This window comes from Scophthalmus maximus, chromosome 16 (genome assembly GCF_022379125.1).
Source record: "Scophthalmus maximus strain ysfricsl-2021 chromosome 16, ASM2237912v1, whole genome shotgun sequence".
In the NCBI taxonomy this organism is placed as follows: Eukaryota; Metazoa; Chordata; class Actinopteri; order Pleuronectiformes; family Scophthalmidae; genus Scophthalmus; species Scophthalmus maximus.
In genome coordinates this window covers 12,219,776-12,245,161 of record NC_061530.1, presented here as the reverse complement: position 1 = coordinate 12,245,161, position 25,386 = coordinate 12,219,776, and the positions used below count along the sequence as shown (strand labels likewise).

The window sequence follows — 25,386 nt, the reverse complement described above, 5'->3', positions numbered from 1 at the left end:
TTGCATTCAATACAAAATAGTTGTGGTTTATTTTTTAGGGGGACAAAAAATGGCAACAACTAAGTGTCACTTCTCATGACCAGCGATATCTACAGGAAAGAAACGACGACGGTTCCTTCGACAGATTACCATTTTCCACCAGGTTCAAATGATAACTTCAAATAGTAATTCATGTTGGTTTTCCTCGGTGTGCATTTTCTTTCACATTTTGTCTTATCTGAACATTAAAACGTGTTCATTTGAATTTCATTTCCCACTCAGTCTTCATGCCTGCAAAGAAAACATTTGTCCCCATATTCCCCCCCCAATTTCATGGTTGAAAATGCTTTTGTTTTACACAGCTTCAAAAACACTAGTGTCTGTACAAATTCCTATGAAAAAAATAGAAATGACAGTTCATAGGGGGAAAAAAACAAATAAGATCTGTCATAAAAGAACATTAACATGCCCCGACTGAGTCATTTTGTAACCATTTCTTGACATTTTGTTTCTCGACCGTTCGTTGTCTCTTGGTTAGTTTGTCTGTTGACACCTTGGATTTTATTTTCTCTCAAGGGCGGCGGACACAGATCCACACAGAAAAATGCCCCAAGAAGAACATCCAGTTATGCGTTGCAATTTTCTGTATTCTCTCTATACTGCATTTTATTTCTGGCTATTTGAAAAATGAAAACGGACGCAGATGAAGCTTGAAGAGTTTTGTATGGGAGTACACGTTGGGTTGTTTTTGTCACTTGGTGATAAATCTTCTTAAAGGGAACTTGTTCTTATTGGTCCAGTTGGGTCTCTAGTCCATGAAGCTTGCTTCAATTTAGTGTGCTTGCCTACAGTATTTCTGCTTTACTGCTGGTAAGGGTTGACGAGGGGTAACCTGTGACTTTAGTGCAATATTTTCCCAACGTCCTTTGGGAAAATCTTTTTGACGATTTTGTCCCATTATCTGATTCTATTTTTCACTAGCCCTTAGTCGTCTCTCGGTGGGAGGGGCTTATAGTTTGGAACTAACAGGCCCACTTCTTCTTCAGTCACTCACAGGCCCACGTGTCCTTAAGATCCAGGGGTTTCTCCAACTGCTCAACTCCAAACACGAACAAAATGAAGCCTTTTGATAAAACTGACAGTTTATACTTTGTTAATCCGCACGTATCCTTTAAGCCTCGGACACTTGGCTCTTACTGGGTTCTCGTGTCCTTCTGAACGGATTCCAAAGTCGGAACTAGCAGGATGTCGTAGGATTTTGTTTTCACACGGAAAAGAGCACAATGTCAGATCTCACTGCGCCAGAGCCGCGGGGAAAAGGGGAGGGTTGTTGTGGTTCTAAACGACAAACATCCACTCCTCAAGCCCACCTGTCCCTCTTTTCCTCCTCCACCTCCTCCTCCTCCTTCTTCCCTCCATCTTTAGAAGAGACTAAATACAGCAGGTTTGGATGGGGCAGAAGGGGGAGATTTGGGGGGAGGCTGTAGGTAGCGTAGTAGGTAACAGCAAGGGGAAAGGTTGTCCCTGTGTTTGAGAGGGGGGATCTCTGGGTTTTAGTGTTTTGCATGTGTGTAAGTGTGTTTGAGTGTGCCGACGCCTTGCTGTGAGGCTGTTAGGATTGTTTGAGGCGCTTCCGTGGGGGTCCGAGGAAAGGGCACTGGGCTGAAGCCAGGGAGCGGTAAGCTTCAGCCACCAGGTGAGGATGAGACGCTACCATGGACTTCCAGCCGGCTGTTTCCATCACCTCTGCTGCGTGGCTGAAGAACGAGGTAAGAGATAAGAACAAGAAACAAATGTTAGTTCAGGGGAAATCGATTTGTATAAATAAATATAGGGCTGCATTTAACGACTATGTTCATTATTAAATTATTTGATGGTTATTTTCTAGATCACACTACTCGCCAGAATGCAAGATCTCTTTTTTTTTGCTGAAAATTACGTTTGTGGGATTGATTAGGTGTGTGTGTTGCTTTAAGGTTTTGTTTTTTAGTACTTATGTCTTGTTAGTACTATCTAACAAGACTCTTTAAGTCCAGTTAGTAGTCCAGTTGAGTCTTTCAGAGTTGGTTAGCTACAAACATGTTTTTTAGCCTAGTTTAACTTATAGGAGATTCTGAAGGCTCATGTGAGGCGGAAAATAATATCAAGACCAAAGCGTTTGGGGGTGTCTGTTGCAGAAACAGACTTTGGACTGAATCGTCTGTTGAGTAGCCAAGATGCACCACGGTCTTCTGACCAGAAGACAAAAAGTGTGGGAAAAAAGGCTAATGTCTGGAGAATATAATTTGGACAGCTTCCAAGAACCCGACAGTCTGACAAATGGAGAAACACCACAAATGTGAGATTTACACCATGGTTCCATAGTATTATTTTGTGTTCAATTTCTGCGCATATTATTTGGGTATTGGGACTCTGTCTTCCTTGGATTAACAGAACCTCAGGGAAACTTTCCCCAACAGTTCAAATTTGTGTGTTTATATTCAAAATCTCCTAATAATTATGGTAATCTTACATTACGGCCAAGATGGTAATCACCTAATTGTTTAGGAAGTAAAATGTGTGACAATGTCCCGAAGCCCAAAATTAAAAGTCTAAACCAACAATCTAAACACTTAATTTACATAAGTGTAAAGTGTTTCCCAAACTTTTGAGATTGTGAACTCTTTCCACAAAGAAATAACTTTACTTGTGACACCTAACTGCATGCGTCACAAATCTATTGGTGACACATTTTCATATTGTTAGGTCGATATTTCATTTCAAGACATCTAGTCCATCCAGTATTTCACAAAAAGGCAAAGAATGGAAAGAGGTCTTGTAAGTCGTGTAGTACAGGTGTACACCCGTTGTCCCCCTTTTCAGCGGGTATTTCTGAAACCCTCACATTTATCCTGTGACCCATCTGGAGGGATTTCAGTAGAAAGGCAATTGAGACGTTACAGCTAATTTTGGATTGCAAATGATTAATCCATTGATAACATTTTTTTTTTGTGTCAATTCAATATTAAACAGTTTTTTTCAGTTCTGTAAATATAAATAACGAACCGTGTGAAGTAAGGGGAGAGAAGCAATCGGAAGAAGTGCGTGTGAGCTGAACATTCGTATGTGTTCAGAGTTACGCATTATCACACGTCAGCCTTAGTCAACAGAGTCAGGTTGCCCTGATCCCTCAGAAAGCTGCGACAGGATTTAATAATATCAGACAGACTACTTGAGGAGGGGACATGTGAAATTAAATTATTAACCGTGACACCAAGAGCTGAGTCCAGAGGACGAGACCGGGCCCATTACAGTCAGTAATGATGCCGAGGTAAAGGAGAAAGGGATGTAACAAAAATCGACAGAGACTAAATGTATTCTGGGCTCTGGGTCGGAGTTTGTAAAACGCTGCTCGAAAACCCAATTACATGTGTTGATGAGCTCCTTCCTGCGTGTGAACTCACTAGTTGATGAAGTCGACCGCCTGCGTTTTGAGCTGGTCGGCGCTGTGCAGGTCAGCCAGGATGAGGATCTCTGCAGCGTTTTCCACAGACAAACTGGTGCACAGAGCGTCCTCGCACATGACCTTCAGTCTCTCCAGAGCATACTGAAAGAGAGGGGATGCAAGAAGGTGAATACACTTTTCTCCTTTGTTTGTATTCAAGGGATAATCGCTGAGAATGTTCAAGTGATATTTACAGATATTATCTTGAGGTAATATCAGCATGGACAGTACAGTCGGTCATGTCGCAACCTCAAATATGTATTCAGTTTTCTGAGCAAATACATTTACAAGAAGAGAATAAACATTTCAATGCTCAACTCCTGAAGGGAACTGAGCCTCGGAGCGAGACTCCCATTTGTTTTCACAGGCTGAGTGAGATCAGTGTGAAATCATCCAACTGATATTGAAATCCTGACAGCTTACTCGGATATGGTTGAGTGGATTCAGTGCACGTAGGCTCTTCCATCTTGTCACCTCACAGAGAATATGTGAGATCTCACAGTGTGTGCCCGTAATCCCGTACAGTGTGGGGAAAATCTGCAACGCGTGATAACGATGTGACTGGAGATTAAAAACAAACACTGGTGTATATATGCAGGTCCTTTGTCTCCCTCCGTCATTGTGCTAGCTGTTCTCAGAGTCAACAACCAGTTGACACACCAAGGAATGTGACGATAACTGACGGCTGGCTGGGGTTTCATCTGATTGGCCGATTGGTGTGAATACATTGCTCCATCAGGGCATTAGTCAAATGTTCACATGCACCAGCACATGTTTTCAAAAATGTTGACAAATTTGAAGCTGCGGCAAATGAAGTTATTATTCAACAACATACAGAAAGCTTTTATTTCAGCTTGTCCTTAAGCTTGTTGGGCTGACCACAACTGACCATAAGTGCTGGCAACACTTCTCCACTGGTAGTCAAGACTGACAAGACCGGATCAGGAAGCGAACCTCCATACTAATGAGACGTGGAACATCTACAATCCACAACCAAGTCCAGTTGCCCTCAATTCAACTCTTCATGGACAAATATACAATATGTCGTATTGTACCATTGTTATTATTATGATTACCTTGTCAGCTGCTGCCAGCAAGTCGTCGGCCATCTTGTCTAGGTTGGGAGCCTTGTCTGTGTAAATGAAGCACATCATCTCTTTAAAAACCTCGGGCTCCACATCGTTGATCTCCACACGGTTCTGACAACAGACAGAGAATGAGGGTGTTAGATTAAAACATGTCACCATGACACAAGCATCAACTACAGTATGTTCTTTTGTTTTAAATTTTTTTCCCTGTGTTACATGACCTTCTTCAATTGCAGATATTTAAAAATGGGACTGTGAATAAAATCACAGAACAAAATTCTGCAAAAGTATGTTTGGGGAAAGAAACACAATATATTTATTCTTTTATGGAGCTGTAAATCTGCACAGCCAGTAATGCCAATTAATGTTGTTTATTGAAACATGATAACAAGTTATTATTTATCATATCTTTTGAGCTTCGCTCTCACTCTGGTTAGGCAGCTGTTCTTCCTTTTGGTTTATTTGTGACTATTATAAGGACGACCGACATTGAACCACACAGTGTGTGTGATACTGACTGACCTTTAGTGCATAACATTTGATGAATGCTTCTGGTTTGTTGGTGAAAGTATGACCACGAAAAATGATCTTGCAGCAGTGTTAGAATTGAAACCCCATCCTGTCAAGTCTCAGTTTTAGTTGGATTTTCCTAATTATTTGTTTGAGTTTCATGTTATTTCATTGGGATTAACAGCAGACAGTTTGTGACTACTTTTGTATATATTTAAACATAATCAGAAAACAATTTTTGCCTTGTATTCTATCCAATGTTTTGTTGTTTTGTTGAGAAAACACACGTCACTCATCTCTAAACGTTCATTAGCGAGTGAAATTTTTAATCTGGACCTTGGTTGTTTGTTTTTTTTAAACCTCTGGGCAGCACCTCCCGCAATTTCATTTCTTACTGTCATGTGCAGAAATGAAAAAAAAGCAAGAAAAAAAAAAGCAATTCTCTGCCTCTGCAGCTTTGTCAGTGAAGGATGAATCCTGACCCTCAAGTACGGCAGGACAATTTCATTCCAGGTGCGCTATCATTCAGTTTCACCAAACAGCTCTGTGCTGCAGCCATTTGACAGCACACAATCCTTTACTCACTTTAACCCCACAACACAGCAGTGGAAATCTGACCTGTTAAGCCAGAGGAACAAAACAAATTTATTTCTGAGAATAAAAAAAAAAGAAGCTTCGGGACATTGGGCTCACCTTTTTGCTCTCTTCCATCTCATGCTCAAACATGGCGCTGAATACAGGGGAGCGTGCTGAAAGCAGCGATATGGAAAAAAGATTAGGACAACAGGATAAAACTTTAATGTGTGAGTAATTGTGGCATCAAGCAACAGTCAGAGGGCAAACTATGGTGGGTATGTGTGACTCCTGTTTGTACCTGCCAGGATGGCTTTGTGGGCCTGAAACTCCTGGCCAGCCACACACAGTGAACAGTCTGTGAAACGCGAGTTCTCCCACAGGCCCCCCAGCTCATCTGCTAGCCGGCAGTCAGGCACCTTCACCATGTTCATGGTGTTCTGTCCAGATATGTTGACCGAGTCTTGCACCACACTCACCTGAGAGCGAAAAATGCAATGAGATGCAAGACAAAATGCTCTTTGTGCAAAGAAAAAAACAAACTGCTTTGAAATCAGAAAATATATAAAGTTTAACACAAGGACACGGCAGCTACCTCACAAAAGAGCGTGAGCTTGTCGTCGGGTAGAAGACCGTTGGCCTCATCTAGGAGGAAGTCTCTCCGGATGAACTTCTTAAAGCCCCAGTCCTTCCCCTGGACAAAGCGATATGCTCTCTGGCTTTCTGCAGACAGCCGGGACACAGAAGTCACAAAGAGGTAAGTCCAAGCAAAGAGAAAATAAAATTTAAAAAATCCACTGAAGAATGTTTCTACTAGAATATGACTCACCCATGGCTTTGGTCTCCTCTCCCTTAGCATTGAGGATGGAAAACTTGAACTTGGCACGCACTTCAGCCTTTGGGCAGCTGACCAGCAGCAGGTAGAGAGACAGGTAGTCTTTACTCTCCTCATCGAGGCCCTTGGGATTCACTCGCAAACACCTGATGGTGGTGAAAGGTTCAACGATTAAGATCTCTAGTAGAGGGGATTGAGGTAATAATGTGTTAAATATCATCAGTTATATCCCGACTAGACCTTATTGTGATGATTAAATTACAATGAATTGAAAATACTTATTCCTACTTCCCTTAATTGCTTCTTGCTACAAAGTTGTTGCTTAGATGGTGCACATGTAAGGTATAGTTTCATTTCTTGATAAGTTAACAGTAGGTAACCAAATGTTAACTTAATTCTACTTAATATAACATTAAAAAAAGGTTCTGCTTTGCCTGATAATATATTAAAATCAGATGTAGACAGAAAGACAGTTATAAGATTTATGCTTGACTTCGTAACACTGATCAGAAAAAGGAAGGACTTTCTGAATGTTTCTCAACAAATCCACTTCCACTGCAGCCCAGTAAGACTTAAAAATACTGAACATTTAAATATGATGAAACAAGGCAGCCATGTTTCCCACCCACCATTTCAGCTTGTCATTGGCCCCAGAAGAGAAGGTGGAGCTCTTGATGACCTCGCCCATCTCCTCACGACAGAAACTGAAGTTGTTAATGGTCCACATGTAAGAGAACTTCACCACTTTGATCTGATGGGTTAATGCAAAAAGAATGAATCAGCATGAATGGTGACTCCAGACACATTTGACATTAGGACAATAGTGTTCACTGCGGGGTTATTTTACCTGTGTGTAGCACCAGCTCTCGGCCACAGGCCCGCTGGACATTTCCGCAGGGGGAGGGGGACTCGGGACTCTTGACATTGCCAGCGTGACAGGAGGTGTAGGGGGCAAAAGGGTGAAGGGGGGAATCCGTTACTTCCACTCGTCAACGTTTGGTCTTGACGTCCATCTGCATCAGTACACGCCAGACGGAAGCAGCTTGCCCCCTAAAAACAACATTTTTGGGGTGTGATTCACTGATGAAATGAGGATTTAAATACCATCTCCTTGAAAATCTGCCTTTAACACATTCTTCTTACACGGAGAGAAGCAATCACAGATAACCATGCCTTAAACAGAGCACAACACATTGAGATGCAACACACAAACACCTCACGTTTCATTAATTCAGTCGAGACTCTGTGTCGTTTATTTCATTTGGCCACGTTGCCTGCTGCTCAGGTTGGTTGTAATGGGGCTGGGAGAATTGTCCCCGACCCATCTGGGGACAGCAGGAGATCGATGGCCCATGCCTGTTCTCAGATCAATAACCGCCACAATTGCAATTAAGTCTCAGAAATGATCTGTAAATAAACAAGTTGTCTCCCAGGACGTTGGAGCCACTGTCCAAATCCAAGGTTCCCAAATTACCTTCACGGGAAGGCCACGCAGATTTGTCATGCACACGTACCTCCTCAAAATACATACAACACAGACCCTAACTAACTGCAACAGTATTTTTTAATAGCAGACAGTCTACTAAACAGATTTTACAGTTTGCACGTGTCTATTTTTAGTAGCAAATGCTAGTAGAATTGTAGCACTGTCAATTCCTGTATAAAATATTCTTTAGAAAAAATGTATTTGAATTGCGAAATCAAGTGTGTGTTGGGACAAGTTCCAGGCAACCATGGCCATAAAGAGAAAAATGAATTGTACAGTATTTAATAAAGGAATTTGAAAATGATTGCATGGTAAGTGCAATGACTAAGAAATGTCATCCCCTGAAAACAGTGCATTTGGTTTGCTGTTAAAATAACATTGGTCTACCCATATTAGCAGCATGAACAGACATCAACTTCACTGACTCTCCAAAAAATGATAGGACCTATTTCATAGGACAGAAGCTTATGGATTTAGTAGTAGTTACGACAGTATGGACAAAGCCAACGGTTTGCCACAGACTAGAAGGCTGTACATCAGCATCACAGCTTGGTCACCAGATTAAGGTGTTGTACAAGTACTGTATTGCCCCCATTTCTACACCTTTGGTAGAAATAAGGATAAATGACTCTGCACTGGAAACCCTCTTCATCCTGCTACAATGTCATTGGCTGAACAATGCGCTGCATTTCACCCAATCAATTCTATATCATACGGATCAGTTTTGTTTCGCAGTCACCATTCAATATCTTTTCCTTCATTTCATCAGTCCTCTGACTCTCCACACATCACTAGCTGATGTGTGGAGTTAAATCTGGTTAAAGCCCAGGATAAAAAACTGTGACAGCTGGGAGCAGAGCTTTCTGCTCCACATGATTACACCGAATGAAGGTGGTACATTGACGCTGATGCTGTGAATTGCTAAATCTAGATCTGGAGTTAAACAAGTGAATGCATTTGATACTTCACCACACACTTCAAGTCTGTAGCTGTCTAAAATGTGAAATGTTTTGTCGCTGAGCATATATAACATAAAGGCCCCCACAAATCCATGGTGCACAAATGAAGGTTTGGATATTTCTCCCAGCTGATTAAACCAACACTGTGTGGAACAGTAGTGTCGTGGAGGGTATACGCATTTTCAAGTGGCATAGCGAATATCCACTTCTAAATGGCCTCTGTTGCGCATCATTCAGCAGCTGCAAGACATTTTTTTTCCAAGGATAGAGGTAGAATGACCCGCCTTACTCTGTCTCTGACTGGCTAGTACTTGTTGCCTTTGAAGTTATGTCGGTTAGATGTGGAGTGGTGATTGATGAGAGTCAGTATAAGAATATCAGAGGCAGCCTTTGTTTGCCTTCTTGGAAAAAAAATGAATAAATCAACTGACCACTTGCGACCTAATAATTCTCAAATGCAGCTAAATATGGCCTTTATTTAATTCATACATGAAGCGAATTACACAAACAAAGATCTTGTTTCAGCAGAAACGCCCTTGTATGCCGCACTGGTGCTTCTTGCTAGCAGCTTGGGTAGTGATTACAGTTCAGTTGCCGCGCGGTCTACCACCCCCGTCAGAGAGGATGCCGACAGGGACAGAGATGTTGCCTCCTCGACTACAACAACTTCAGGTGAAGACATCATCAGTGAGAACTTTTTAATATCAGCACAATCGACAATACCGGGTTACTAAAGTGCATGTAAATACAGCGACTGACAATCAAACATGATTAGCATCCCGTTAGTCTCATGCCAGAGTGCTCTCGGAGACACCCCCAATTAGAGTCAATGGTGATTAAAATTGTGGATGATAGTAAACTAAATATTAGACCTAAATTCAAACACTAGCTTCTTATGCCACAGCTTTGCTTGTTTGCTTTATGACTACCTCAGCAGCCTGCTTATTGCAATGAAGGTGCAATATTCATGCCTGAGTAGGCTTCATAAAAAGGGTCACTGAGTCTAATCAACAAAAAACATCCCACATGGATCGGCTCAGTACCAAGACCGTCTTTACTAAATCCGATGAATGAAGAACCAACCAATCTTTTAGATTCTTTAACAGTGGAAACTGGTAAGATGGAGTGAGACGACGAAGACAGAGGACGGTGGTACATGGAAAGAAAATGAAAAGTTAAGTGATAGAGAAGCCAAATGGAAAAACAGGTGGTAAATGAAAGATGGGCCACCATCTGTGGGACCGTTCGAAGGGATAAATTGCCACAAAAAGAGGTTAAATGGAGAGAAAGGAAAAATAAAAACAGGAGTATGAGAGAGAAATCAAATCCAGATTGTTGGGCAGCACTCTGATGATGACGCACAATGCACTGAAACGTAAGGCCTCGCACGAAACAAACACTCAATCTGCTCTAGTGTCCAATTCATCAACCCATGGACTGAACTGAACATAGACTTAAGATGGGTAGTCCATTAACAGTGACATGACTGAAAACATATCACAATAAAGCTGTAAGTTATCTTCGTTTTTTTTTAAATCCCATTTAACTAAAACTAATTTTTGATAGTTATTTTTCAGTTTCTACACTGAAGTGTAATTTTACTGGTAGTTTATTGGAGTCCACCATTCCCGCGCTACCAACACCGGGGAGAACATGATCATTGCACTTCAATCAAGTGCAATTTTAATCACGTTTTAACTGAAAAATGCATCTAAAAGGAAAGCATTTTCTGAATTTCAGTTTTTCAGCTTCTACTGTTAGATGCTATTTAAGGGCAGCAGGCAACAGGCTGCACACTTACTGCACTTAAACTTTAACCAACTTTTCTGTGTCCACTTATGTGTAAACAGATACACCACTTCCCCTTCTCTTGTATTTCTGACAAAGTACCTACTCAGGATTTTTTTTGCTGTGGTATGAAACTGCACTTGCTGTTAACACAGAAGTGTCACAAAATCAACCAGAAGACCAATCACAGTTTCCCCCTTGGGACATGTAACCAGCTTTTGAGCTAACATGTCACGCCAGCTGTCCATGCAATGCTAAAGCAAAGTACATGGGAAATACACTCCACAGATGAACACCTACCAGCTTCAACCTGTCAACTATCTCCAGGCTCATTTGAAGCTTCGATATCAGGCAGATTTCATTGGCAGAAGAGTTAAGCTTTTCTCAACTTCTACTGCACACAGCACAGTATAAGCAGAGCAAAGCAATGAAAACCACTGCGAAGTTTGACGACACATGACATCACCACATTCAATGTGAATGAGACATTGTTTCCATTGAAGCCTCCAAAACGGCCATGGGAGTGATCTGTTTAAATAGTTTTTCTCTCCTCAAACCAAGTAACTTTGGAGGATTGAGGACGAATCAATGTCCAAAAACAAAACACAAACTACCACCAGTAGAGGTCAAAGGACGTCTATACACTAATCATCAATATAGAGTACATTGATTATCTGTGTCCAATAATCTGATCTGATTTAAAAATTACAAGGGCTACAATCAAAATCCATCAAACAGTAGACAGCAAACATTTTTAAAACTAGGAGATTTAGGAAAACAATCAATAAACCCATCAATGCTCAAAATTTTACAGTGTAGTAAGCTAAGCTTCTTCTTTTTTTACTTGATTATCCGAACACAAACCAGAAAAAAATATGTATTAACCCTAACAGCACAAGCACAGCCAATTGGTTACAGTGGTTTAATAACATGATGAAAATCTTTTCTAACCAACTGCAATTTGACATTGTATTGGCAGACTTGACTGATATGATGTTGTAATCTTATAACTCCTGCTGTTATTGAAATCAGCACATACCCAACAAGTCTAAGCAACATTTTCAGGACAGCAAGATGATACAGCAACAAAATAAGATGCAGGAGATGAAAGACGAAAAGAAGAACACCGAATGATATTTTAGGTAAAAAGATGAAAGCTAAAATCCTCCATACCTCTGAAATTACAGTTAAAATGAATGAAAGAATGTGTGGAAATACAATACATAAGGTGGCAGTTATGACCCCCCCCCCCCCCCCCCCCCCCACCCCCCACATTTCACTCCACAGACCCAAAAATGGAGGAGAAATCAATCTCTGCTACAAATTAAAGACTGGAGGTGTGGAGGCATTTCAGACGGCAATTTCCAAGGGGATGAAAAAAATTGCAACCCTTGTCGAAGTGTCAGTGAACATAATGTCTATTTCCAAAGCTTTGGTCTTTGAGGACTGCAGTAAGCCACAGCCAAACCTTAGAACTATAATTGGTACAGGTACTGGGGATCGATTGCACCACGCGTGGTGGGCTCTATGGGAGCGATTTCATATTCTGCCCTTGGTCATGGTGATCTTCCTTTCCTAAAAACTCAATCTCAGAAAGGTATGAACTATTGATTTTGCTACAGATTTCAGCTTGCCTCACACTCATCCCTGACTTTGTTCCTGACTCACAATTACACTGAGGGGGATTTGACCGGGCAACAAAGCATTAGCACCCTGGCTTCAACTGCTACCTGGACTTCTTCACTAAAACCCTCCTCACTTCGCCATACATGTGAGGTTAAAGAGTGTGCATAACTTTTAACTAAATGACTTCAAAACTGCTCAGAGAATTTAAAATCAGAGTTCAACATCTCCCAAATGGCATACTCCCATAACTGGCAAACTCAAAAGATTTGTATTTTTTCCTTTGGATCAACACACAATGAACTCAGCTAAAGTAATATTTACTCAATCTATGTAGAAAACAAAAAAAGATGAACTCATGAATGACTTCAATTAAAGTCCCTTTCAAATATGTTGTGTGGCAGGTTTTTGGACCAAAATGGGCAAAAAATAAAGAGACAGTAGTCTTAGTTTCTTTCACTCACACACTCTCACACACTCTCACACACTCTCACACACTCACACACTCTCACACACACACACACACACACACACACACCTTTAAGTTGTAGTTCATGATTTAAAATTCACTACAGTATGCAAGTAAGAAGCCTGGCATGGAGGCATGCAACCTCCTACTGGATGTTTTTCTGGCAGGGATATTGTGGTGGGATTCATCAGTTTATACCGCTGTTCATGTTGATGTGTTCACCAGCTGTAAGGATACATGAGGGGGAAAAACGGCCGTCCTACACACAGGAAGAAATGACGGTATTTGTCATCACATTATAATCACGGTTGCGGTTTTAGGCCCGTTTCCAATGAACCAGACTCACACCCTGTCCACTCTCTCAGGGTCACAGTGATGTAACACTTCTAAGGCTAAAGCTGCTACATCAAATAAAGCATCAAGTTTGCCCAAAGAGGAAATATGATTTAGGCCAAGGACGTATATTCCCTTGTTCCTGAAATCTTTATATTAGCCCCCCCCAAAAAAATAATTATATATATATATATATATAGTACCAAACGTAGCTATATTCAAATTAAATTAAAATTTAAAAAAGCCAACAAGTTTTTAAATTGTAGGAGATTGTTGATGGGAACACGAACTCAGACTCTGCAGTGAATGTAGGCGGTGACAGTAACAGGCAATCAACCTGCTAACAATAATGAAAATCGACAGTGGTGTCTGACTTTCAATTTGCTCTTTACTTTAGCTAGACGTAAACACCAACTGTGCTTCTAAAGGGGAAAAGCATACATCAATAGCAGGCTCCGACATGGTCAATACCACAGTCAAATCATCCAGACAATCTAGCATTAGCACGCTAGCTAACTCCACCGGGCTAGTTGGGCAGTTAGCCCTGTTCCTTTAGCCCCTAACCTAAGCCAAACAAAACGGTCGGGGGAAACGCCGCAGAAGCTGCGTGTCCGTGGACAACACGACAACATTTGTCGTGTGAGTTCAAGTCTTTTGTCCTTATATTGCTGCTTGAGGTTTATTTATCGACAGACTCACCTTTATGTTGGGTTAAATTATAACGGTCGCCCGGGGTCTTGTGTTGTTGTTAGCTAGCAGGCTAGCTGTCTTAAGAAGTGGCAGACATGGAGAGGGTTGTCTCACAGAGAGCGCCCCCTGCTGTATCGGGGCGGTATAACTTCCCTTGAATAATGAAAAAATGTAAATAAATTTTGTTTTCTTTTTTCTTTAATAAAAGAAAAACGACCCAGTGATATAATGTTTGAATCAAAGTGTTATTAATGTTGTTGCATTAGAAAATAAGCAAAAATATGTAGACGTTTTAATGCAATCTATGGAAGCAGTTTGGTCAATTTCTTTTTCTTCTTTTTTTCAGATTTGGCCACAGACCATTCTTTACATACCACTTTTCTAAACAAGAATATTTTTCATTTCCACCTTGCCATCAATCTAATCTGGTTTGGTTTAGTTTATATGGACATATTTTGCAAATTAAAGACCCATATCTTTCTTGTCAGTGAAAATTAATAAACTAGTTATAGCTCCGTTATATAGGTCATTCCCATGGATGAACTGCATGTGTAATTTTACCACTGAAAATTCATTATCTTAATTGAATCAGCAGAGAAGATGAGCTATTGCCTTATGCCAGGATCATTATGCCAAGATTAAGAGATATCGACTGTTGAAGGTTGAATTTAATTAAGGTGTGAATGGGATTAATCCCTGGATTCATCAGCTCAGCTTGTGTCTTGAATACATCTTTATCCTCTCATGTTCATGAATCAACGTTTTTGCATTAACCATTTTCTCCTGATCAATTGTTCAGACAAACTTCAAAATGTGAACCATCGTATTTGGTGAAGTATTCCTTTAATACAGCTACATTCGTTTGTTTTCATCAGTTCAACAGATTTCTGTACCAGGCGAAGAACTGGACAACATGACCTGACAATACGACACGACCCTCTGCAAAAACATTACTTTCTTTCTTCTTCGCCACTCCATGGGGGAAATATTTTAGTAAAGGTGTCGGTTCATCATTGGCTTTAAAAAACAAGTGCAGAAATACCAAATGGGGAACTTTATTTCAACATTTGTTAATTTTTTAAGGTGTATGCACACTCTTGTTTTATACTGTCGGATTTGAATTCTTATGCATAAAAAGATAATAAGCCATAATGACAGCACGGTTACCAGCCAGAGAATGTTTGCACTACATACAAACAACTGAATTAAATTACAGAATGGGAAATAAGAACGGCAGAACGATATACAAACAAAATTCCTGGTATAGAATATGTAAGTATATATTTACAAATTTACACAAATCTTGATAAATCTGATGAACAGTATTACAAACAGACAAATCAAATGCAGTATAGTATGTACAAGTCCAAGAGATGAAACACAGATTTTTTTTAACAATAAAAGCTATACATGAAAAATTCAAATCCCCTTTTTAGGGATAACAACATTTCCACTAGTTGCAATGGGGATCAAGAGCTTGCGCTGCTCCATGCGAAGAAATTTTTCAATGAGCACTTCCACCGGCACCTTGTCATTCACATAACCCTGCCTGCAGAGTGCAAAAAATACACAGCAGTCAAGTTAAATGGAGAAAAAAAAACCGAATGCAATGTCAGGCAGTTTTTACAGTTGGATAAACTAATTAAAGGTGAGAGCGGTATATTAGAGGGATACTTCAGAATCCCTCTAATATACCGCTCCATGTTTAGTCAGACTAAACATGGAGCTCAAGCTTGCCATCTAGAGGTCAGTCAGTATAATCCTTGTGTGGCAGTGTTTGGTTTTTACTTCTACTGTACTTTGTCTAACAGCATTACTGCCATCTCTTTAATTCTTGCTCCTCTTCTTCGTGAATTGATGTGATCTATGCTGAATGTTTCAGAACTGTGGTCATTTAATTTAATATTACATTCAGGACACTCATATCTAGTAAACTGAATTCCATCAGGGTAGTGTTGTCCCAAATCAGGAAACATTTAGCAGCTAGAGAACCACTTTTTTTTCTCCGGAGGTGGCGCTTAAAGCAGATGTTGGATTTACATTCATCACGGTGCAACACAAATAAAAATTAAGGCCAATGTTGCACCATGTCTGCAATGTGTGGATTTTGTTCATTGATTTTATTTAACCCAAAATGGAAAGATGGAGCTGAAACTTTTTTTGACTGAGATATTAGACTAACTTAACCAAATAACATGTTTAACTTAATAGTGTGGGCAACCTTTATGTACTTTTTTGTTTTGGGGAAATACGTCTTATAATAATTTTCTAGGGATGCGTTTGTCAAATTCACAAGGAGTCATTAATCTTGCTCTAAAAGCGAATATTTGCTCACTTAAGCCAACGAGACACTGACCTTTTCAACAGCAGGACAGCATCCTCCACCTCTATGGTTTTTCTCTTTGCATGACCTGCATATGTCTCCAGGTCGCTCGCCAGCCGGTCAAAATATTTATCCATTCTGTCAAATCGATGAAATGCATCAGTTATCTCAACACTGACATATTCACCAAATGACCAAACGGAAGTCAGCAGAATTTCCAACTGGCTTTGAAATCTTTTCCGGACTTTTCAGTTAAGTGGTTCGAAAACACTCACAATCCACTTGTTGCGTACTTTGTTCAAAACCTCTATACTGTAGTCATATTTACTTACATTTCACTTAGGACAGGATACACGTCGGGGGAGACCTTCGCTTTTGCGAAGTGTCTGAACACACTCATAAGGTAGCTCTTAGGAAGGCATGCTGCTTTCTTAGCTGGCCGCCTCTGTTGCACCCGCTTCGGTTTAGCTGCAGGTAAAGCTTCACTTGAACTACTGGTGTGACAGCAGACAAAAGAAGAACTGGTCGGTAACATGATACGTGACAAATAAAAACTCATTCTGACCTTCTAGAGGAACACACAATTTTTTTTTTTAAAAGTCCATTCGGCATTTCACATTCTGCATCCGTTTAAACAGCCCGAGAAACATTTTAATACATCTTGTTATATGTATATAAAACTGCTGGCAGTTTTTCTAATTAAAGGGACCAGAGTTGCAACTTGCCTGGCTTCAATATTCTTCTGGACAGAAGATGAGGCCTGAGGCACAGGGTAAAAAAAGTTCCTTTTCTCTTTGACAAAGGCTGGGGTCTTGCCGCTGAACTCTGGAAAGGTTAGAAAACACAGTAAAACAACATTTTATACTCTCTACTCATTTGTTTGAAATAAAAACACCTTTGTCCTAGGTCACTTTTAGGGAGACTCTAGACTTGTAATCTTTTCGTAGAGACAAACCCCAACTATTTGCTAAACATCAACCTTACCAATGACCCCAAAATCAGCTTCTTCCCAACTGAGGACACATTTTTTTTCCCAAATTAATTTGTTCCTAAAAGGTAGCAGAACCACAGAAATATAGAGACTGACCTGCACTCTCTTCATCTTCTTCATCCTCCCAATCATCTTCCTGTTCAACAGGATCCGGAGCAGCAGCCTCTTCTTCTGATGAGGCATCGCTCAGGTGTCCGCCCTCTACAATATCATCCATCACCTCCAGAAAATGATGGGAATTATCTTTACCGGCATCACACTCGGGATCTTTCTGTCCTCGAGTTGAAGACTCAGCCAAGTCAGATGTCCCGGCATGAGGCTGCCTGCCCTCACACCATCCTACATTCAAACAACAACACTTGAATAAGAAAACTGACTTTTAAATATCTTAAATAACTTCATCACAACCAGCACAATGTATAATATGTTGACAATAAAAAATTGTATTATCTTTCCCATTCATGACATGATTCATCTATAATTTTGATAACCAGTGTTTTTTCTAGTGGATTCTTGAGCCAAAATGTCAAATGTGCCCTGGTCCCAGCTTTATAAAATGTGACACCATGTGTTATCAAAAATAATAACAATTATGAAAGGGAAGGAAACCAAGTAACAATCATAATTTTAGTTGCCTACCTATTATCCAAAGTAAGAGAGGATATTTTTTGACCTTACCTGCCTCTGTGGCATCGGGCAAATACCCCTCTGCTTCTGTAACAGGCATAATGAGTCCACCCTCTGAGCGATGAGCCCTTCGACTGATGTGTTCCGAGTAATGTTCCAGCTGTTCTGATGCCTGCTCACCCTCCTCTTCCTCCTCCTCTTGCTTCCCATCATGCTCATCTTCGGTCTGAGATTCAGTCACATACTGGTCTTCCTCAGATTGAGAATGAGCTGCAGGAACTTCCTGGTCACTTTGATAGTCCTCTGCATCGCCCTGGGCCTCAGCCTGAGACCCAGCTTCGGCATCCTCCTCAGATTGAGAATCAACTGCACCTTCTTCTTCTTCTACAGTTTGAGAGTCTGGTGCAACCTCCTCTTCCTCCTCAGCTTCAACATCCTCCTCTTGAGAATCAACTGCACCGTCTTCTTCAGTTTGAGAGTCTGGTGCAACCACCTCTTCCTCAACCTTAGACCCAGCTTCAACATCCTCGCCAGATTGAGAATCGACTGCACCTTCTTCCTCAGTTTGAGAGTCTAGTGCAACCTCCTCTTCATCAGCCTGAGACCCAGCTTCAACATCCTCCCCAGATTGAGAATCGACTGCACCTTCTTCCTCAGTTTGAGAGTCTAGTGCAACCTCCTCTTCATCAGCCTGAGACCCAGCTTCAACATCCTCCCCAGATTGAGAATCGACTGCACCTTCTTCCTCAGTTTGAGAGTCTAGTGCAACCTCCTCTTCATCAGCCTGAGACCCAGCTTCAACATCCTCCCCAGATTGAGAATCGACTGCACCCTCTTCTTCAGTTTGAGAGTCTAGTGCAACCTCCTCTTCCTCAGCCTGAGAACCAGCTTCAATATCCTCCCCTTCTTCTCCTTCAGTTTGCGAGTCAATCACAACCTGTTCTTCCTCAGACTGAGACCTGCTTGCAGCATCCCCTTCAGTTTGAGATACAGCCATCCCTGTGGGTTTGTCCTGGGTTGCGACCACGGAAAAGCTGGAGATCATGGAATCAGGCTGGGTGTAGAGGGCTGTGTTACAGTTGACAATGTCAGTGGTGATGTCAGGTTCACTGAGCAGGCTGAGGCCCAGCGTGACGCCCTCAGAGAAGGAGGTCTTATTGAGATTCGGTGGCTGAGGTTTACTCTCTCCTGGGTGACAGGAAGGGAGATAACCATGAAGGAAATAAAACCATTGACACTTAAATATAGTAGCTGCAGATAACTTGCTATTCTTTTTTTTATACATAATACACAATTTGCTCATCCCTTCCAAAAAGCAACACGATATCTTTGTTTCCTCCAAACTGCACATGTCGCTAGGCTGAAATTTTAAGTTTACTTTTAAAGATAGTGTATAACATCATAATAAATTAGAGGGTCACTATGATGCATAAAATAGTCTGGTGGTCTAAGTGTTAATCAATCAATCAGTAGAAAAATATCTAAATGTATACAATTAATAGCTTTTTTCAGTTTTAAGGAAAAAAACAATCCTCAGTTACAGATACTAGCTTGCTGCTCCTTGTTTTGAAGCATTAGGCTTTATGGCTGCTGGTCAGTGTCCGGAAGTAAACTCGTAAACCAGAAAATTCAGTAGGTTAAGAAGAGTAGTTTAATCACCTTGATCATCTCCCATCTGCCATTTATTTACAGCTGCGCCAAATTCTTCCTCTGTTATTTTTGGCCGGTTCTTAACTCTTCTCTGCAGGCCCCGGTCCTCAGTCCAAACATCCACAAAGGGTGTTTTCAAACTCAAAGAAGTTGAACTACTAAACAGATTAGACAGAACATGCAGTGATGAGATATTCACTCATTGTGACAACAGCCATCTGAAGATTGTTTAAAAATTTACATGACATTGTAGTTATTATAGTCCGTTTACCTCGACAAAGAAAGTGATGAATGATCACGTAAGGACTCTTCATTTTCCTCTTCAACATCTGTAAACATAAGAATCTATCAGCAAATCAATAAAACATGCAAAGGCGACCGTTGATTGAGCTCAAATATTTCAAAACAACCTTTCCAGTCTTGTAGCAGAAGCAGCAAAAGTCCAGTGAATGCATTTATGAATATATGATTAAGAATCATAGGGATCTTATACAATCTCTTTTAATCATCGGAGCCCATTAGTAGCGGCTTTAACCTACCACTTCCGCCTTTAAGTCGCTTCTCAAAAGCGGTCACGTTGAGGCTCCGACGTGGTCTCTTTCTGCTCAGCCCCTTTGCGATGCTTGCTGCGTTGCCGATAGTTAGATCAGGTAGATCCAGCCCTGAGAGCTCAATGCTTAAAGTCAAGACAAAAAATACTTGTTACACACACACACACACACACACACACACACTTAACTAACATAAATGCTGCTGTTGAAATACTAAATGTCAATAACACCCAGCTAGGCGCACAGCTCACCTCGAACGCTTGCTAGTGAGGCTGGAGTTGGCTGAAGGCAGCTGGGCCTCTTCTGACGCAGCACTGTCGTGAACCACCGGGGACTTCACGGGCTCTGAATCACACGATGGAGGACATGACTTTAAAAGGGCAACAAAGGGCTGCAACATGATGCAGGAAGAAAGAAGTGTCCCATGCACACACCTGTCCGCAGGATGTTCCTGAGTATGTGCCTCGGCGTGTCTCCATCGTCGAACACCGAAGTGTTTATCTTCCTGAGCACCACCGAGGAGGCCCTGCCTGTGGCAGCAGGCAAGGATTTCCTGGTTATACTCTGGCAAAGAGGGAGGATACATCAGCTCATGACACACCAACATCATAATATGTCAGCGTGTTAATTTTCCTCTTCTTCCTCACCTCACGAACTTTGTGTTTCAGGCTGCGCCTCAGGATGTCCTGCGGGGTTTGGGCTCCAGCATCTTTCTTGCTCAGTCTACTGCTGCGCCTGGTCCCGCTGGTACTCTGCACTTTGGAGGTACTAAGACGAGACAGCTCAAAAATGAATTTAAGTCATTGAGACTAGAGCTGCAACAGTTAATCGATAAATCGCCAACTATTTTGATAATTTATTAATCGATTCAAGTCGTTTCAACGCTAAATTCCCTGATTTCAGCTTCTTAAATGTGAATATGTTCTCAATGACCTAGGGAATCCTTGGGATTTGGGAAACACGATCTTCATTTTTCACAAACACTTTATGACATTTTAAGGACCAAACAACTTTGGTCTCTTATGATTATGAAAATAATCGTTAGTTGCAGACTTGATCAAGACTCATTCAATCTAAAAAATCAAGACTGTCTGTGTCCACTTCGTTTGACATTACCCCCCAACTCCTGTCTCAGGTCCTTTTCATTAGTTCCCATAGTTTTACCCAACACAAGCAGCCAACTCAAGCTAGGTCGACACCAGAAAGAAAAGGGTGCTGCCCACGTACCTGCGGGTGATGGGGGTCCGTGGCAGCTCCGTGCTGAGGATATTTTTCAGCAGGACCCGAGCAGATAAATCCTCCGTGTGATCCATGTAGAGACGCAGCGGCTGCTCCTCAGCTGGTCAGCTGCTGCTGCTAGCTTAGCTAGCTAGCTAACAAACGTCTCCGAGCGGTAAACTGGAAGCGTTGACCGCGTTCAATTGCGGCTTCTCACCAAACAGACGATACTTGTCGAAGAGCACCGAGTCCAGCAGACGAAGCGGATTCACGGGTGGTGTCATTTGTTACAGGCTTTAAGCAGTTTAAGTTTTTTTTTCTTTAGCCCTCTGTTTACTGTAAAGCTGTCCGTCTCAACCGACTCTCTCCTCACACCGTCCCGCGGTCTTTTTTTAAGTGAAGTCTCGCGAGAACTTGTTTTTCCCCCTTCGACTCGTTATCGCCACCAACTGGAGAATCGAGGGAGATGCAGGGGAAAAAGCAGTAAAACGTTTTTTCAAAAAGTGCCATAAAGATTTTTGACTATTTTATTTTTGTTTGCTGAATGAATCAAATGAAAATCTATCTCTTCAAAAATATTTAAAAGTTAATTAATTGGTTATGGTTTTATTTTCCTGTCTGGGTGCTGTAGTTCAAAAAACAAAACTTTTTGTCGTCTCAGATGCGTTCAGATGCTCCTATTTTTATGTTTGACTGTGCCAAGAGATCCTCAAAGAGTTATTCTTTAATTAGTCTTTTAAAAGGCTAATCATTTACCAGCATTAGATCTGCTGAGACTTTCAAAGCATCTTTGTGACGTACACTGTCTTTGAAGTTAAATAATAGTTTTGACCTTGTTCAAATCCTGACATGCTTAAACGTTAGTTTAACACTAGAATGATAGATAACCTTGTGCTGGCACTATTAATGATAGTCATAAAACACTAGTTCATTACCCCGTTTGATCACATTTGTTTTCTCTCATCGTGTTCAAACAAAATGTTCGGTACAGATTGCGATGTTATGAATTAGATAAAAGATTTAGTGGTTCAAGTTGGTTTGGTTTAAGAAGTAGTTGGAAGTAGTGGACAGACAGACATTTAACCAGGGTGTTTTCGTTCATACCACTTTTTTTAATAATAATGCGCCTCAAAATACCCCCGTGCCAAAAAGTACTAACATAATCTTCAATTAATGAACCCCCGGAAGCTGTGGTTTCTGAATTTTTCTTTGTCTCTTGGAGTAACAAAATACAAAACAAGTGAGAGGTGGGATTGCAATAGTTTTAATGATTTACAACATAATCAAAAATAAATTGATAATTTAATAAAACAGGTGGCTGCCTGCTTTATTCATACAGTCATTGACAAAGTGGATGATCCCTTCCTCCATTCACACTGGAACAAAACTAGCTGAGTGAGTGTAACGAGCAGCGTGATTCGACCTTCATTCAGTGTCATGGGTTTATTCGTATTTGGCAAAAAAAAAAAAAGAAGTGCAAAGGCTTGTCACACTGACAACAGTGTCAGAGACAGAAATGCGAGGACGCGGTGGCTTAGAAATCAGGTCTGTCCTTCTTCAGCTTGGAGTAGTCCATGTTAATTGCGAAAAGCTGGGAACACAAAGAAACACAAACAAATGTACACAATCAGTCGAAGGCAATATGGACTTTGAGGCAAGATAATAGAAAAGATATGGGTTGTCCTTTACAGAAAGAGGCGGGTACAAGCGGTCACAGAGAAATGTGATAACAAAACAAAATATTTTTTAATGTGTTAAAATAGGTGCAAAGAGAGTTAAGTATTAATTGCAGAATGCTTTTACTTTGTACTGCTGATTGTGCTCCAATTTGTTCCAGGGCTCAGGGTTGTTTGTGCGATCCCATCTGGTGACAAGAATTTTTTTTTAAATTATTACTACTAATACAAGTATTCTTGAGGTTATTTATGTTCCTCGTACAACATGTTATAATCATGAATACACTGAGGTTTAACAAACATTTACAGTTTGTGTTGAAGACAACAAAAAATTGATCCACAGCAAGAAAGTAAAAAAAAAATATTGTATCTGGTACTCACGAGACATCTGGGTTTTTCAGAGCCAGTCGAGCCAAGTACGTGGCGCTCATGGTTACCCCGCCACCGATGAAGATGAAGAGGGGGATCAGCTGGTGGGCAGAGCAGAAAAACACTGAGAAACTTTGTGTCAAGACAAAAAAAACATTTGTCCACATTATTAGTTATTACCACAGTCTACACGAGTGGATTGGAATCTTTTGGGCTTTGGACTTCTTAAAACCAAAGACTTTCAGTTTGTGACCCCTAGTCCCATGCACGTGTTGTTTGGCAGGGAAGCTTGTCTCCAGAAGTGCAGTTTATACCCGTCGTGTGGCTCCATAATATGAAATATATGAATTCCATATTTAGTATATGTTTTATAAGTTAACTACATGTATATATGATTTAAGACACCACATTGTTTCACAAGAAGGACAGTTCACACTTTGTAGTAGTGAACAAACACATATCCAGCCAGTGGCCTATTAATAACTCCCCCTGTGAGAAACAGTACAGTCTCCACATGCGTCGAGTCATTCCGGCACGGAGACCATACAGTACAGAGTACAGTACGTGCTGCAGCCACCTTCATGCATGGCTGTAGTCCTCTCACGCAGACGCACGCCTGTTTCCGCTCTGATCGTTTCCTTCAGATTATCATTACATCAAATCGATCACAATACTGTCTACTGTAAGAATGTTTTTCTGCTTCATCACAGCAGGTGGATTTTTTTTTTTTTTTAAGCTTTCAGTTGGTTTAGAGGGTGACAGAGCAAAACCCATAAATGGATGAGAAAATAAAATTGTGGATTTGGAGCTGGAGGTGGATTCATACGAGCGGTACTGTCGTAAATTGGCCTATATTGTCGATCTAAATTGAAATCTGTGGCCCCAGCTGTCGATAAATGTGACATCAGATGAATATGCCGCATGCTTTCAGCAGCCTGGGCTGTATACCACATGTTTTCTGTCATCGTAATCATTACACGAAATGCAGAAGGCTGTACTTATCAATGTCATCGCAGCGCATCGGATAATTAACCAGCGATCACGGGGTCAGACGAGCACGCGCGCTGCGCTCACACCGCGTCCTCCCCGAGACACATTTCAATGTCACCGGGTCCTTCACACATTATAAGAAAAACGGACACACTGCTCGGGACTTACAGCTGGGTGGCTCTTGAGCTGTTTGGCGACGGTACCAAACACAGACATGGCGGACGAATCTCCCACACACAGAGTCCGTAAAAGCCAAAAACCTGCGGGATGAAGTGCGCGCTGCGGCGGAGAAGAAGGAGAAGGAGAATCGCTTTACGGTTTCCTACAGGCCCGGACGTACAGTGAACGGCACACCACCTCCTCTGCCGTCAGCCAATCCCAGGATGAGACGACACAACAGCTGCACATCTGTGCCATGCTGGTGTTGGCCCATGTAGACATATACGTTTATATAGCATGGTGCAATTCTTGATTATAACTATTTTACAATTTGAAATTTGATCAATTTCAACCTCAAGAAACAAAAAGCATTAACCCCACATTATGCTCACACACTGATTCATAGGTAAAACCCATTTCTGTTTAGGAGCTTTCGATCATATCACATAATCTCCATCAGTAATTCTCCAATTACGGTCCTTGAAATAACTAAATAACACTAAAATGTGCAAAAGACAATGTTCCAGTGACAGAACCCATCTGACATGAGACGAAAGAAAATTAAAAGCTATTAAAAGCTATAAATTGATGCAATGGCACAATACAAAGTGTAAAAAAAACCACCCTGTACTACGAAGAAGGATTTGCAGTTATCAAGGTACCTTCAGGTCTCTGGGTTTTCTGTCCTACGAAGCTGGTTTTCTTCTTACTGGGGTAAATCACCATGGTCATTTCAAGATAAGAGTTCAAAGCCATCACCAGTCCAACTACTGACCAATCAGATCACTGGAAAACCAGAGTCATCATTGTACAGGATCCTGACGGAGACAAGAGTTTCAGAGTGGTATACTTACCGCGAGCCAGGAGGCTCTGAAACAATGGTATATGCACCTGTAGAAGCCACAAGTTTCTATGATATTGACAGTCAGTCTACGGAAAAGGCAGTAGCGTATAAAGATAAAGGCAATGTCACAAAAGTATGACATCCCTGTGGTGCAGAGAATAGATGCGGGGA

At 41.1% G+C, this 25,386-nt stretch overlaps 3 protein-coding genes and 1 long non-coding RNA gene across 11 annotated transcripts; 1 reads left to right on the top strand and 3 right to left on the bottom strand.

Annotated features, from left to right (window-relative positions):
• Nucleotides 1-14,043, bottom strand: LOC118287501 (speckle-type POZ protein). 3 transcript variants are annotated; one of them, XM_035612773.2, is made up of 11 exons: nt 13,827-14,043; nt 7,317-7,519; nt 7,099-7,220; nt 6,464-6,615; nt 6,230-6,357; nt 5,936-6,113; nt 5,755-5,810; nt 4,540-4,662; nt 3,887-4,000; nt 3,423-3,565; nt 1-1,736 (listed from the first exon to the last, which is right to left on the bottom strand). In XM_035612773.2, the coding sequence occupies exons 2-11, from the start codon at nt 7,392-7,394 to the stop codon at nt 1,592-1,594; spliced, it is 1,239 nt and encodes a 412-aa protein (XP_035468666.1). In that variant the 5' UTR covers nt 7,395-7,519; nt 13,827-14,043; the 3' UTR covers nt 1-1,591. The 3 variants fall into 3 exon arrangements, with proteins under 3 accessions (XP_035468666.1, XP_035468667.1, XP_035468668.1); XM_035612774.2 differs by lacking the exon at nt 13,827-14,043 and adding an exon at nt 7,690-9,178; XM_035612775.2 differs by lacking the exon at nt 3,887-4,000 and having other exon boundaries at nt 13,827-14,013.
• Nucleotides 9,449-17,586, top strand: LOC124849415. The gene is made up of 2 exons (XR_007029810.1): nt 9,449-9,586; nt 17,279-17,586. It is a non-coding gene; the product is annotated as an uncharacterized LOC124849415 (long non-coding RNA).
• Nucleotides 14,644-21,574, bottom strand: cenpt (centromere protein T). 5 transcript variants are annotated; one of them, XM_035612770.2, is made up of 14 exons: nt 21,187-21,574; nt 20,607-20,727; nt 20,394-20,523; nt 20,211-20,304; nt 19,948-20,084; nt 19,680-19,737; nt 19,418-19,566; nt 18,189-18,946; nt 17,810-18,098; nt 17,228-17,470; nt 16,866-16,965; nt 16,473-16,634; nt 16,174-16,278; nt 14,644-15,366 (listed from the first exon to the last, which is right to left on the bottom strand). In XM_035612770.2, the coding sequence occupies exons 1-14, from the start codon at nt 21,270-21,272 to the stop codon at nt 15,237-15,239; spliced, it is 2,562 nt and encodes an 853-aa protein (XP_035468663.2). In that variant the 5' UTR covers nt 21,273-21,574; the 3' UTR covers nt 14,644-15,236. The 5 variants fall into 5 exon arrangements, with proteins under 5 accessions (XP_035468663.2, XP_047183397.1, XP_035468658.2 ...); XM_047327441.1 differs by having other exon boundaries at nt 17,810-18,185; nt 18,543-18,946; nt 21,187-21,573; XM_035612765.2 differs by having other exon boundaries at nt 17,810-18,946.
• Nucleotides 21,575-22,425: 851 nt separating this feature from the next.
• On the bottom strand, nt 22,426-25,070 carry ndufa4b (NDUFA4 mitochondrial complex associated b). Of its 2 annotated transcripts, XM_035612865.1 has the most exons (5): nt 25,034-25,070; nt 24,381-24,491; nt 23,235-23,323; nt 22,981-23,041; nt 22,426-22,768 (listed from the first exon to the last, which is right to left on the bottom strand). In XM_035612865.1, the coding sequence occupies exons 2-5, from the start codon at nt 24,426-24,428 to the stop codon at nt 22,712-22,714; spliced, it is 255 nt and encodes an 84-aa protein (XP_035468758.1). In that variant the 5' UTR covers nt 24,429-24,491; nt 25,034-25,070; the 3' UTR covers nt 22,426-22,711. The 2 variants fall into 2 exon arrangements, with proteins under 2 accessions (XP_035468758.1, XP_035468757.1); XM_035612864.2 differs by lacking the exon at nt 25,034-25,070 and having other exon boundaries at nt 24,381-24,633.
• Between the last annotated feature and the right edge of the window lie 316 nt (nt 25,071-25,386).